At 35.2% G+C, this 14,604-nt stretch overlaps 1 protein-coding gene across 1 annotated transcript; it reads right to left on the bottom strand.

The window, feature by feature from the left end:
• Window positions 1-4,054: 4,054 nt before the first annotated feature.
• On the bottom strand, window positions 4,055-13,993 carry TAF13 (TATA-box binding protein associated factor 13). Its single transcript, XM_044675925.1, has 4 exons — window positions 13,915-13,993; window positions 10,054-10,132; window positions 7,066-7,163; window positions 4,055-5,433 (listed from the first exon to the last, which is right to left on the bottom strand). The coding sequence occupies exons 1-4, from the start codon at window positions 13,939-13,941 to the stop codon at window positions 5,263-5,265; spliced, it is 375 nt and encodes a 124-aa protein (XP_044531860.1). The 5' UTR covers window positions 13,942-13,993; the 3' UTR covers window positions 4,055-5,262.
• Between the last annotated feature and the right edge of the window lie 611 nt (window positions 13,994-14,604).

The raw sequence follows: 14,604 nt of genomic DNA on the forward strand, positions 1-14,604 counted from the left end.
TAAATACACTGATGTGAAAGACAACTCCAACAGTTCTTTCTCTGGAGGCGGACAGCATTCCCCATCTTAAATCTTTCAGGACTGTACCAGATCATTGCATTGCTGTTGAGTAGCCAAGTTTTCACTGACAACCATCATACAATATTGCTCTTACTGTGTAAGATGTTCTCCCAGCTCTGTTTATTTTGCTCTGCATCAATTTCTGCAGATCTTTCCAGTTTTTTCTGAAATCATCTTGCTTATCATTCCTTATAGCATTCCATCACCAACATGTATTGCAATTTATTCAGCCATTCCCCAATTGATGGACATCCCCTCAATTTCTAATTCTTTTAGGTAAGCTTTTCTATGAAGTTTTTTGTATCCCCCACCCCCCAACTACGTGCAATGAAAAGATAAGCTTTCTGTTACTTAGGTCCAGAAATAACATATTTAAGGTTGAGGGATAGTTATGTATAGTTTTCCACATAATTATAACAAATACTAAAGAATATATGTTCCAAGTGTTGAGAAAAATATGCAAATCAGTCACTGAAGAATTAAAAATAAAATTCAACCTTGAAATTCTGTAAATATGAGACATACGCTAACATTTAAATGTTACACACTAAAAGTTCTGATCCTATTTGATGAGATTGTCATATAGTAAAAGGATAGCTTTACTGTTTCCTATACATAGTGGGAGGGCAAATTGTTGATAAATTAAAAAATTTTAATAGCTTACATTTAATATATAGCATATTTTTGTTTAAAAAAATTTTTTTAAGTTTTCACCCACACCTAAGGGGGCTAGGTGGCTCATTGGATAGAGTGCAGAGCCTGAAGTTTAGGAAGACTCATCTTCCAGAGTTCAAGTCTGACCTCAGACTCTTATCTGTTGACCCTGGGAAAATCACTTATTCCTATTGGCCTCAGTTTCCTCATCTGTAAAGCAAGCTAGAGAAGGAAATGGCAAATCACTTCAGTACCCTTGTCAAGAAAACCCCAAATGGGGACACAAAGAGGTAGATACGACTGAACAACAAACACCTCTATCAATGTAGTCATAAGATGTAAGCTTACAGATGAGAAAAGTTGTAAACTTTTAAACACGTCAAACCCACTATCTCAGGCCAACCATATTTAAGCATGGCACAATTCAACTTGTTACTCAAGCTGTGTAATCTCATATTATCATTTCCAGTGTCCTTTGAAATCGTGAAACCAGATATTCGTATACCACTTCTCGATTCTGTAGATTCATGGGAGATAGCTTTTAGGAACTGTCTTAAAGTAATAGTAATGTAGTAAATAAATTTGTTGAAATGCCCTAATCATCTGACCAGAGGAGTCAAGGCCCAAGGGCTACCAGCTGCCTAAGACTTCAGAATGTGGCCTGAACTAGATTAAAAATTAATTGGGGAATATTTAACAAAGTGAACAAAAATACAATAAAATATAATGTTAATGTGGTTTTCAAAGTCAATAGGCAGCCTATAGGGATCCTTTTGCACAGGTTAATGGCCCTGTTTCCATTTGAGTTTCTCGCTACCAGATTTTTCCAGACAGAAATTAGAGGTTAAGGATCTTGAAGAAAGCAGGATGTGGAATATTTGGGAGCTCTCAAACAATGCTTACAAGTCTTCTATGCCCAGGCCAACCCTCTGCACTGAAATCAATGAGCTTCTAGATATAAAATGTCAAAAACTTGTACTGTATAAATATGAGAAAACTGAGGGAAATGAGGGGATTAGGATAACAAGTGGATGATTGTGGCAATTGAGTGAACCACATTGGTTCTATTTTGTGAGTCAATTCTGGAGCTGGTTTAGTTCCCTTTCAGTACAATTATGGGCCCAGTCTAACTTCTGTCCTGTGAGAAAAGTGGGAATAGGGAGAAAAACTTATTGCATTATTTGAACCTAGCCTTGTATGTCTAGGAAACTGGGCCACCTGTCCCTGCTGTCAAGAGACTCTTGACCAAGGTTATGTTAACACAATCAGATCCTGGACTATGTTAAGCTCTCAGTATCATCTTGAACTTTTTTGTATGGAAGTAAAATGCAATTTTAGAATTATTAAAATGGATACTTTAAAGATAACTATTCTATTATAAAACATGATTGTGTGAAGTGTCATTTGTAAATGATAAATCTTAACATAGCTCATTCAATTTTGCATTATGCCCTTAAACTGGCAAGTATTGGCATATTATCTGTGTTCAATAAATAGTCATGTCTAATTTAAAACATATTAGCTAGGGGCAGGTGGGTGGCTCGGTGGATTGAGAGCTAGGCCTAGAGACAGGAGGCCATAGGTTCAAATCTGGTCTCAGACACTTCCTAGCTGTGTGACTCTGGGCAAGTCACTTAACCTCAATTGCCTGGCCCTTACTGCTTTTCTGTCTTGAAATCAATACACTATTGATTCTAAGGTGGAAGGTAAGGGTTAAAAAAAAAAAAAAGGATCTAGGACCACATCCCCGTTCTTTCACAATGTGTCCCTGGTAAGCAAGTTATGTAGCCTCACTTTATCTATAAAATGGGAATCGTAATACTTGTTCTTCCTACCTCACATGGTTTGAAGATATTTTGAAAACTGCTAAGAAAGGGGGAATGAGGTGGCACAGGAGATAGAAAGCCGAATCTTGAAGACCTGGGTTCAAATTTGACCTCAAATACTTCCTAGCAGTGTGACTCTGCACCAGTCACTTAACCCCCATTGCCTAGTCCATAACAGTCTTCTTCCTTAAAATGGATACTTAGTATGGATTCCAAGACAGAAGTTATGGGTTTAAAAAAAAAGAAAATCTCTACAAAAAGATTAATCATTTTTCTTTTAAAACTACCAAAGGAAAAAGATACAATTCCTATGAGATATAAAACCTGAACCCTCAAAAAATGAGCCATCTTGTCTTTCTGTCATCAAAATTACCCTAACTGATAAGAAGTCCAAATGGTAATTGGTGTCAGTTTATACTATCTAGTGTCACTCACATTAATTTCAGAAGAGTAGCTGAATAGAACAAAATCATATCTAAAAATGGTTTAAGAGACAAAAAATAGGCTCAATGTATACCACACTTTACACACATCCAAATGATATATTCCATTGCTCTGTAAGGACCAAAAAGATTACTACATCAAAGGCCATCCATAAGCATTTATTAGACACCTCTTATCAATCACTAGGGATACAAAGATGAAAATGAAACAGACCCTGCCCTCAAAGGCTCCACAGTCTACAAGTCATATTATGTAGAAGATAATAACACTGGACTTGGAAATCAAAAGACCTGGGTTTGAATCTTGGTATCCTCGCTTACAAAATAGGGAAAATAATACCTAAATTCTGGAAGCACTTTGTAAACTGTAAAGACTTATATAAATGTGACTTACTATAGTACCCTGACTCCAACTTTTTAGGTGCTTATAAGAAAAGCTCAAATACATTTGCATTTGTAATCTATTACATAATAATCTACTTGCTTAGAGTGCTAAAGTTAAACTGCATGGAGAAAAACTGTAGAAAACTAAAGGGAACATCTTAGCTATGTATGTTTAAGTTCATATTAATTAACAAACATCTATTAAGTGCCTACTACATGCCATTTATGTCTCCATTAGGGGGGGTGCAAATACCAAGGTGAGCTAGTTCCTTCTCCAGGGGGTGTATATCCTACTAATCAATTCAGGAAACACAGAGTGGAAATGGAATTGGATTTGAAGTCAGACAACAGGAGTTCTAACACAGTTAGGCTGATATCTGATCATGTGACCTCAGCCAACTCAGTTGGCCTAATTCTCTGTCTCCTTATTTGTAACAGAGGAACAATAATACCTGTATTACTCACCTCAGAGGACTGCTGGGGAATACAATGAGATATCTGTCAAAGTGTTTTATAAATGTAAAGTGCTATATAAATATAGGTTATCATTATGATGATCATTAACACAGCAAGGAGCAGGAGAAAAAAATGAGAAACTTCTTAAAGATCTACATAGAATAGATTTTCAGGAATATACAGTTTAGCACAGAAGAATTAAACACCATACATTGGATTTCAACCATTAACTTGCTTAATGTTTATAGATAATTTTATTCCTAATATAAAAATTTGGATAGCAGGATTTCCCAAGTATTTTAGTTTGTTCACAACCAGTACATAAAAGTATATGTAGTTTGACACAAAAAGGATTTTTCAATGATTCCCTCAAATGTTTTTTCAATTCTAATATCAAACTAAAAATAGTAATAATTTAATACATTATGGTTAAATACACACAAAACCTGCACATCCTGAGCTACAATAATAGCATCTATAGTCACATGTGTGTAGGTGCTGGCAGACACTTACACTATAAACAAATATAAAGTAAAGATTCTTATAATAAATTTTAAAATATGGCCGTTTTTACTAAAATTTTAGAGTCCTCACTCTTTAAGTGTCTCTGAATTTAAATTCTTTCTGTGGAGAGTTCTCTTAAAACTTAAGCAATATGTCTAATAAACTCAAAAGGTTTTCAGTCAAAACAAAACAAAACAAAACAAAAAGCTTTCAAATTATCTTAAACTCTGAAAGGGAAGAGGAACTCTCACCCCTTCCCCCCAAAAAAAAGACTGCTTCGGAGAACCAGTGAAATAAATAAATACAAATTATTTCTTTTAAGAAATTAAATCTTATGCAAAAAAATCTAGGGAGAAACTGACAATGCTTAAAAAATATAGCCCAATACGTAGCATAAACAATGGTTTCCTATACCAATCCATAAAACCATTTTTTTGTCTGAGATATTGAAACTAGCCAGGAAATTTGTTTTACGAATCACGGAACCAAAAAACTATTTAATTTTTAATTAAAAAAACTATTTAAATTTCATATAACAAATGGCTATAATATAAAACTTTAATGACAAAAAGAAGACAAATACATAAATACTACTTAGTTTAAACTATCTTTATCACCTGAAAAAGAAAGACTTATTTGCATGGTTTGTAAGGTGTTTTAGCTTCTTCCACAGTGTTATTAAAACCAATAAGCACTTTCAAGAATAATAAAAGTGGCAAGCAATTCAATACCTAAATACCACTTCTACAATCCAAGAAGTCAAAATAAAGATGGCAATGAAGTGTCACTGTATTTTTCATTTACAGGGTTGACTAGATGAAGATAATTGTATGAAGTACTTAAATTAAGTCAAGATTTTTCAATTTTGGCAAGGTGGAAAATACACAGTTTTACTACACACACACACTTGAGGACAGAGGAGAACATAAAAGATGTCAGGATCCATAGTTTGCTTCATCAAATGCTTTTCTAGCCCGTTTCAGTTCTTCATTCATAGTAAGCAAGTCTTTAACTCTGGCAAACTTCCTTGGGTCCTTTCGAATCAAGAAGACAATATCTTCAACCTGCACTCGACCTTGTCGTCCAATAGACATTGCTTTGTGAGTCTATCATGAAGAAATATGATGAATCCAATTACTTGAAAAAAATTTCCCTTAAGTTATCATCTCTTTTCCATTTATTTCACTCAATCAAGGCAGAACAATCCACTTCTAAAAAGCTAGACTATATCTTTAAAGATATCTCATCAGCACTGTCAATCTACAACACAAGTGGACAAGAGAAAAAGCTGTCTACTCTTCAGCACCAATTATTTTCTTTTAAATATAATTTAATTTGTTCTCTCCAGAAAAGCTATTTTCTCTTGTCTTCCTAAATTCTATTTTATGTTTTTCATCTTCCACACTCCACCCAATTGTTTCAGATTCCTGCTAATAAAATGTTAATTCAAGTTCTTTTTTTAGGGGGTGAGGGGGAGGTTGAGAGGTCTGGCAGGGAGGATATAATATCCAATTTAAAAAAAAAGAGAGGAAATAGATTAAGTACTTTTATATATCTTTTAAAAATTGAGCTAATGAAAGAAAGACAAAGTGGTATGCAAACATAAGCACAGTTTTCCATTTCTACCCATCACTTAAGGAGGAAATGGTGTGCTTTAGCACCAACTTTTTCAAACTCTGTGCTTGCTAATTGTTGTCCTCCTCTACATTCATGATATAGTAAATAGAAAGGAGAAACTTGGATTCGAATCCCAAGCTTGACATAATGGTTGTATGATCATAGCCATTTAACCAAAATCTATAACCTTACCTTTAAAATGGGAATAATACTTGTTGTATCTACAAGGTTGTTTATGAGGCTCAAATGAAATGAAAAAACAAAGCATTTTGCAAACCTTAAATGTCATGTATTATTAATACCTGTATACATGTATTATTTTACAGCATAGGTTATAATGTGAAAAAAATAAAATATGTGAAATTGCTTTATAGACTTTAAAACCCAATAGAATGTAAGATGTTAAAATTATCTAATTTATAAATTTATAAAATTATCTAATTTATAAAATTATCTAATTTATAAATAATAAAACTCTTCTCATATTTATAAAGTACTTTCTTCAGAGCAACCCTGTGAAGCAGATAACACTACTATAACAGAATGCTCTGTCCAAAGATCCACCTAGCTGCCCCTAGGTTCAGTGTTTTAAATTTTTGTCACATTGTCTCTGGTAAACCAACAGAATAGAGAATCTAAACTGGGGTCCAAGGATCCCCAAGGAGATCTATGGAGACTTCAGGCAGTCTATGAACTTGGATGAGAAAAAAAATTACATCTTCATTTTCAGGAACCTTTAAAATTTAGCTTTCCCTCCAATTGTTTTAAAACATGATTCTGAGAAATGGGAACCTAAGCTTCACCAAACTAACAAAGGGGTCCAAGACAGAGTAAAGGTAAAAATGGCACTAGAATAAAGTATTTCAAGATGGTTAGTTCAAAAATGAGGAACATAGACACCAAAAGTAAAGTTTTGCTATACATAATGATCTAAATTAAAAGAAAATAGCTGTCAGAAGTTCCTTAGTCTGCATTCTTTTCTTTAATGTTTTACAGTGACTTGCAATAGCAACCCTTCAAAAATTCCTGTTTTAAGGAGAGTTTTATTCCCATTGAACTCTCAACACTTTGGGTTCATTTTTCAAATAAATAGCTAATATAACTATAAAAAAATACATTACCATTTCAGTGATAAATTCTATGACAAGGTCTTCAAGAATATCCACTGACTCAGTGTAAGGATTTTGGTCATCACCAAACCCGTACATCATACACCTTACTGTGAAAGAATAAAGTATTAATAAATTTATTTGAATATATACAGCCATTTACTAAAGTATCCAGGCATAAAAAAAAAAAAAAAAAACCACCTTACATTCTGTCTTAGAATGAATACTACCAGTTCCAAAGCAGAACAGTTAGGGCTAGGCAACCAGGGTTAAGTGACTTACCAAAGGTCACACAGTTAGGAAGTATCTGAGGCCAAATTTGAACGCAGGATCTCCCAATTATAGATGTGGCTTTTAACCCACTAACCACCTAGTTGCTCCCTTGTAGACATTCTTTAAAGAAACTGCCTTCCAAGTTCCATATAATGTACTTGTTGATATAATCTCATAGGATTTATAGTTGGAAGAGATCTTCAAAAATCATCTAGTTCAATCTTCAGTTTACATATGAGGAAACTGAGCTCATGGGAAGTTAAGTGACTTGCCCAAGAGTAAGTGGGGGAACTGGGATTCAAAATACCAACTCGAACTAGTAGTTTCCACTGTACCATGACACCTTCTCTCAATAAACAAATGGAAGTCTTTCTAACAAATATTTTAAGTCCCTCTACAAAGTCCTACTTTGATGTCTCATTGTGGTATGGAAGTGACTCCAAGTTCTCAAAGGTTAAAAGCCAGCAAAATACATGTGCTTTGGTAAGTTTTATGAGGTTGAAAAAAAAAAAAAAGCTATGAATATGGTCCTGGCAACAAACTGACTGTTTTCTAAGGACAAGCCTGGTTAAGTATGAAGAGGTTCATCAACAATAGATATGGCTATGAATTCTTTAGCCATGACAAAGAAAAATTTTTAAATAGCCCTTGGGCTTGTGGAATCTGACTCTTCAGGGACAGTAGCAGTGTCAGAAAAAAGGATGGAGAAGTGCCAAAAACTAGTCTTTCGGCCATCTATAAACATTAACTTCTTTTTTGATAATCTTAAGTATTAGATCATTTTTCAGTAAATAAGTTGAAATAACACAGAAGGAAGCTGTGGGAGAGGCAAATACAGGAAATGATAGTTAAGTCTTATAGTCCATCCAAAGGTAACACAAAATTATCATTTTACAGAATACTTGGACATTGTTTTGCAAATTAAATTAGCTTATATTCGTAGCTTTGATGTGAAAATGGAACTAAGGGAAGATAATGAAAAAATATTTGAAAACAATGTGAGAGTAAGAAATGAATATGATGAAAGGCTGGAAGCCCAAACTGAAGACTCATACTAACATATCTTGAATACTTTCAAGAAGAGAGCCAGGCGATACTAGAAATAGTGAGTACCAAACAAAATTTTTTTAAATAATCATTTTTGTAATACTAACTGAAAGGAAAAATATGGTGACCAACATGGGAATCATTTCCACCTTGCTTATCTACATAGACACCACTATTTATTTGAGGAAAGATCACGATTACTATCAAATCAGAAGAAAGAATAAAAATGATATGGTATGAAAATGATACAATTCCAATCATATCTTTTAAAATGTTCTACTGGTGCTGGAAAGCAGTAAATGAATAAAAGTGCACCATCATCAATTATAATCATTTCCTGAGCTAGTTTAAGCAATTTATGTCAATATGCCACAGGAACAGCAAAAGAGCCTAGAACCTCCACATCCAGCAAAAAAGTATGATCTCACTAAATAGAGACATGGCAGCCAAAGGGAGAAAAGGTTTACAGATTATGAACTAATTGTCTTATAAAACAGTAAGAAGTAGTAGGGAGGAAAAAGATGTAAGGTCTAGGCCAGATCATCTTGAAAGGAAGAAACTGAAAGGCCAACAAATAGGAAGACAAATGTAACTTTGCAAAAATTTCAAAAGCAAATTCTTTCTCCCATCATAATAGTGGAGCCACCACAAATGGGCTCTAACATCTTAGCACCTACCACAAAGTGGTAGAAACAGCACAAAGAAAGCAAAGAGAAGCACTTATACTCCACAGGTCTCAGCTGTAGAGGACACAATTTAGAGGGTAAGGAGAGATTTGTTTTCAAGGTACCTTAAAGATAAAAAGCTATCATCAAACCCTTGGAAAAACTGTAGGAACTCATTGTAACAAAAAAAAAAAAAAAAAAAAAAAAGTAAGTCAAGAAAATGCCCATAATTATTGAGTCACACACCTACTTTTCCAAAGGCATTTTCTCTCTATGCTCTGCTGACAAAACACAGACTTTACTGCTGCCTGGAATTTTCCCCTTACTTCTTTCTCAGCCTGACATGCTTTCGCAATGTGTGACTCCCTGACTATCTTCATATTGTCCCAAGCAAGTATGGTAGTTGGGGTAGAGAGCAATTATGTTCCTGACATTCAAAGCTTGAATTCTAAATGCCTTCTCCTTTCAATGATGGTTAAGTTGCCATCACTGAGGTATCCTATGGGCAAAACAATTCATGATTTGTTTGGGGTTCAATTATAAACAATCTATAATTATGAACATAGCTGAGAGCTACTATGACTGAAAAAATTAATCACCCTGTGGACAATCTGTTGATAAGCTTTTTCAAGTTTGCCTGGGCCAGTCTTCAAGTAACAGACACACAATCTATTTTCAGACCTACAAATGAAATATGAAGCATTTATAAATTGCAAGGGCCTGCCAGGGCTTATATAGTCCATTGGCATAGCTTTCAAGAACCAAGGAGCATCTCCATTCAATAATAAAATATCACAGGAAAATACTAGTGGCATACATTATAAGTCAAACAGGCTTTTATAGATGGCCTGGGACCTATAAATTACTATTTATAGCATAACTTCTAAGGAAAGATGCTTTCTGTTCCCAACAACAAATTAACTTTTAGAGCATAACCCATTTGTAATTTAGGGAATGCCTATATATTATACTCATCTTCAATGTATGACATCTTTGATCAAAATAATATACTTACATTCTTTAGAAAAAAGTCTTTTCCTTTTACCCTGTCCACCATCTGCTCCTCCTCCTGCATCATCATTATCTTCCTCAAACTAGAAGAGTTGAAAAGAATTGAGATAAAGTGGATATTTTAATGTTTAATAAAAACTTTTTTCAACAATGAATTAAAATTGGAAGGTACCTAAAAGGTTAGTGATACAGATAACCATTTCTGAATGCATACAGAAATCTCTTTTATAACATGCAACCCTAAAATGTTGGAGCTAAATAGGATCTTAATTAGATGAACAAATTTATCCAGATGCTGCTTAATGGTGAATGAAGGGAAGATTAAAATGTAGTTAAGAATTCATTCTCTTTGTAAAAGTAAGGAAAAAATAATGTACATACAGTGTTTTATAAATGGTTAAAACATAAGTGCTAAATAGTTACCTGTGTTTTATTAGTTATTGGGAGAGATAAAGGGTTTGGATAAATAACTTCATCTGTATAAGTAATTCTTGGTAAAGACATTAATGTAGGTTAGTAACTTATCTTATATAACTTATTGTCTTGGAGAACTGACTGGGGCATTGAGAGGTTAAATGACTTGCTCATGATCACAGAGTCATTATGTACAGTCTTCTTGAATACAAGGCCATGTGCTTAAAAAATTTTTTTTATTCAAAGATATTTTATTTTCCCAATTACATGTCATAACAATTTTCAACATATACTTTAAAAAATTATAAGATCAAACTGTCTCCCTCTCTCCTTTTCCTCCCCCCTCTCAGAGATGGTTAAATCTGTGTAATACAAGTATTATCATTACTTCCATATTGGTCATTGTTTTAAGAGAGTACTCTTAGAAAACCAAAACACCCAAATAAAACCACAAATAAGCTAAAGTGAAAAATAGTATGCTTTGATCTATATCTGACTCCCAAAAGTTCCTTCTCTGGAGGTGGATAGCATTCTTTGTCATAAGTCCTTCAGAACTGTCCTGGATCATTGTATTGCTGAGTGCAGCTAAGTCTTTCACAGTTGATCATCATACAATATTGCTGTTAGAGAGTAAAATGTCCTCCTGGTTCTGCTTAATTTTACTCTGCATTAGTTCATGTCAATCTTTCCACCTTTTTCTGAAATGATTCTGTTTATCATTTCCTATAGAACAATAATATTCCATCACCAACAAAATCCACAATTTGTTCAGCCATAACCAATTGACGGACATCCCCTTCATTTCTAATTCTTGGCCACCACAAAAAAAGAGCTTCTATGAATATTTTCATACAAGTAGGTCCTTACCCCATTTTTATGATCTCTTTGGGATCATGATCCAGTAGTGGTATTACAGGATCAAAGAGTATACACAGTTTTACTAGACCTTTGGACAAAGTTCCAAACTGCTCTCCAGAATGGTTGGATCAATTACCAACTCTACCAATAATGTATCAGTGTCCTGGTTTTGCCACGTCACCTCCAATATTCATTACTTCCCCTTACTATCATATTGGCCAATCTGATAAGTATGAAGTAGTACCTCAGAGTTGTCTTAATTTGCATTTCTTTAATAAAGAATGATTTAAAACATTTTTTCTTTTTTATTGATAGCTTTGATTTCTTCATCTGAAAATTGCTTGTTCAGATCCTTTGACCATTTGTCAATTGGGGAATGTCTTGTATTTTTAAAAATTTGACTTAAGTTTGAGAAGTTAGATCTTTATCAGAGAAATTTTTTATAAAATTTCCCCTCCAGTCTATTGTTTTCCTTCTAATCTGTTACATTGATTTTGTTTGTACAAAAGCTTGATTTAATACAATCAAAATTATTCTTTTTATATGTTATATTATTCTCTAGCTCTTGTTTGGTCATAAATTCTTCCCTTCTCAATAGATGTGACAGGTAAATTATTCTATGTTCCCCCAATTTACTTATCATTCTTTATGTCTAAATCATATATTCATTTTACCCTTCTCTTGGTATATCATGTGAGATATTGGTCTATACTTTTGTTTTTTTTTTTAATGTTTTCCAATTTTCCCAGCAGTTTTTGTAAAATCTATTCCATTGATCCACCATTCTATTTCTTAGCCAATACCAGACTGTTTTGATGATTACTATTTTATAATAGTTTGATATCTAGTAATGCTAAAGGCTATTTCCTTTAGAAAAAAATTACTAGAAATTTGTCTCTAATCTTGTTTTGCATTCTGTAGCAAAAAAAGAAGTCATGTGTTTTTCTTGATAACCTTTCAAATATTTGAAAAGAGCTATCAAAGTCTTTGCTTAGTTTTCCCTAAGTAAAGCCTACCAAGTTCTTTCAATATTTCCTTTATTAGCAGTGATGTACTAGAATGCAAAACTGGCATATGAGTTAAAAAAATTCAGGTCTGAATACTGGTTCTGCCATATATTGATTGAGTGAGCTTAAGCAAGCTTTTCTTTTTTTCTTTAATCCTGAAAATAGAGTACCAGAAGATATCTAAGTCCCTCCCTCTAATTCTATGCCAAGGCTTTCAAACCTTCCACTATTCTTAACTTCTTCATCTCAAAGAATTTCCATCTGTTGATGTTACTCAAAAAATTGTGGGGTAACTAAACACCTGAGTGGATAGAGCATCCGGCCTGGAGTCTAGAGGACCTGGATTCAAATCTAGCCTCAGAAACTTCCTAGTTGTGTGACCTGGGGCAAGTCACTTAATCCCATTTACCCAGGCCTTGCCCTTCAGTCTTAAGAGTTGTTACTCTGATAGAAAGTAAGGGTTAAAAATGTTGTGGTTGGAAATATGATATTTTGGGTGTTTCCTACAAATTTGAATATTATCTTCTGCCACCTAGACAAAAATAATGCAATTTTAGAGGTAGGTCATTCCTCAGAAAACATCTTGTCCAATTTTTTCATTTGTAAAGGTTAAACTCAGAAACCCTGAGACTTGAAGTGAATCTTTCAAGGCCACAGAAGGGAAATAGGATCAGAAGAGAGGTCTCCTGATTCCCACAGATTTAGAGCTAGAAAGTATCATCTCCAAATAATACATACACACGAAAGCTTTTAAAGTTACAAGGTTTGGGGTTTTGTTTTTGTTTTTTTCATAATGATCTCGTCAGAGAGGTATCAAAAGGAAAACCACTAGGTCTACAAGTCGTGTTAGGCACTTTGCTTGGTCCTGGGGATATAAAAGCAAAACTGAAATAGTTCCTAACCTCAGAGTAATTTGAGTTTTATGGGATAGATAACATGCTCATATGTAAATATGTTTAAAATATTGACACAAAGTAAATATAGAAAAAACTAGCAGGGAATGAAGAAAAGTTTCAAGTAGGAGATGGTAGTTTAAGCTGAGCTTTTAAGAAAAGCAAGTAGTGTTATTAAGTATCGTTTTTCCTATTATATAGAGAAGAAAATGAAGCCCGAATGAGTTATGCCACTTGGCCAAAGTCACAGATGTCCTGGGATTCCAAAAATATAGCTTTTCCGACGACACTGAGACTAAGACTGTCGAGGCTTTCAGCTGCCTCGTATTGAATTTGTGGGGAATGTTCTACAGACATCCTTGACTGTTGGGGCATTTCGAGGTTTCCGTCCTTTGTAAGGTCCCATTCGCCCCCTTTCTACTCTCTCCACCCGGCCTTCTCTCCCCAGATACACCCGACAGAGTACCATAGGGAATGGAAGGAGAGGGGGTGGGGTGGGGAAAGATGAGTAGACTGGTGGGCAGAGTAGAAAGAAGCGACCGCAAGCCTCCGTGCTTTGGGCCTCGGGACGCTCCCTCCAAAACACGATTCCAACCCTAAGCGTCCGATGACCAGACGGCCGCTGCTCGCTCCTATGAGAAAGAGTAGAGAAAGTAGGGAAGGAAGGGATCCCGGGAAAGAGGGCTCACTCACTGTGGGATCCTCCTCCTCATCAGCCATCCTGTCAGCGGGTCTAACCGTCAAAAATTCAGCTCTCGCTTGGGGGCCGGTACCAAACTTCCGCTTCCTTACTTCCGCCTCCTCACTTCCTGTCACGCCCCCTTCGGAGCCAGTCGCGCCTAGCTATTAGGGAAAGGCGAGTTTACTTGAAAGCAAGAGACATCTCCCGACGCGCACGCGCAGGCTAGCCAGGGTCTCTCATTCGTCAGAGGCGAATTGGGCGGGGCTTACGCGGGAGATCACTGTTTTGAAAGAAATGAATCCTTTCTTCTCTCCTGTGCTAACCTCGGAGTATGGAAATTTTAAAAAGAGTCCTTGACTCTTCAGGGTTTGCAGCAGGTCTCTAGGCTTGGCTCTTAATCCACTGAGCCACCTAGTTTCCTTCTATCAATATGTTTTAATTGTGTATATTTTCAAGAGAATGTCTCCAAAAGGGCCAAATGGAAAGATTCCCATATAGATGGCATAGTCTTCCAAATGCTCCTATTTGCAAACGACAGTGCTAATTGTTTCAAGAACGAAATATGAGGGCAGCTAGGTGGCTCAGTGAATTGGAAGCCAGGCCTGGAGACCTGAGGTTCTGGATTCAAATGTGACCCCAGACACTTCCTAGCTGTGTGACCATGGGAAGTCTAGCCTTTACCACTCTTTTGCTTGGGAACT

The sequence above is a fragment of the Gracilinanus agilis genome, chromosome 4 (assembly GCF_016433145.1).
Source record: "Gracilinanus agilis isolate LMUSP501 chromosome 4, AgileGrace, whole genome shotgun sequence".
Classification (NCBI taxonomy): Eukaryota; Metazoa; Chordata; class Mammalia; order Didelphimorphia; family Didelphidae; genus Gracilinanus; species Gracilinanus agilis.

Excerpts from the sequence above, each read along its gene's own strand:
- TAF13 (XM_044675925.1), bottom strand. The coding sequence starts at position 13,941 with ATGGCTGATGAGGAGGAGGATCCCACA. Across the intron at positions 10,133-13,914 it reads ATGAGGAGGAGGATCCCACA|TTTGAGGAAGATAATGATGA; the intron begins GTGAGTGAGCCC and ends CAACTCTTCTAG. Across the intron at positions 7,164-10,053 it reads AAGACTTTTTTCTAAAGAAT|TAAGGTGTATGATGTACGGG; the intron begins GTAAGTATATTA and ends ATTCTTTCACAG.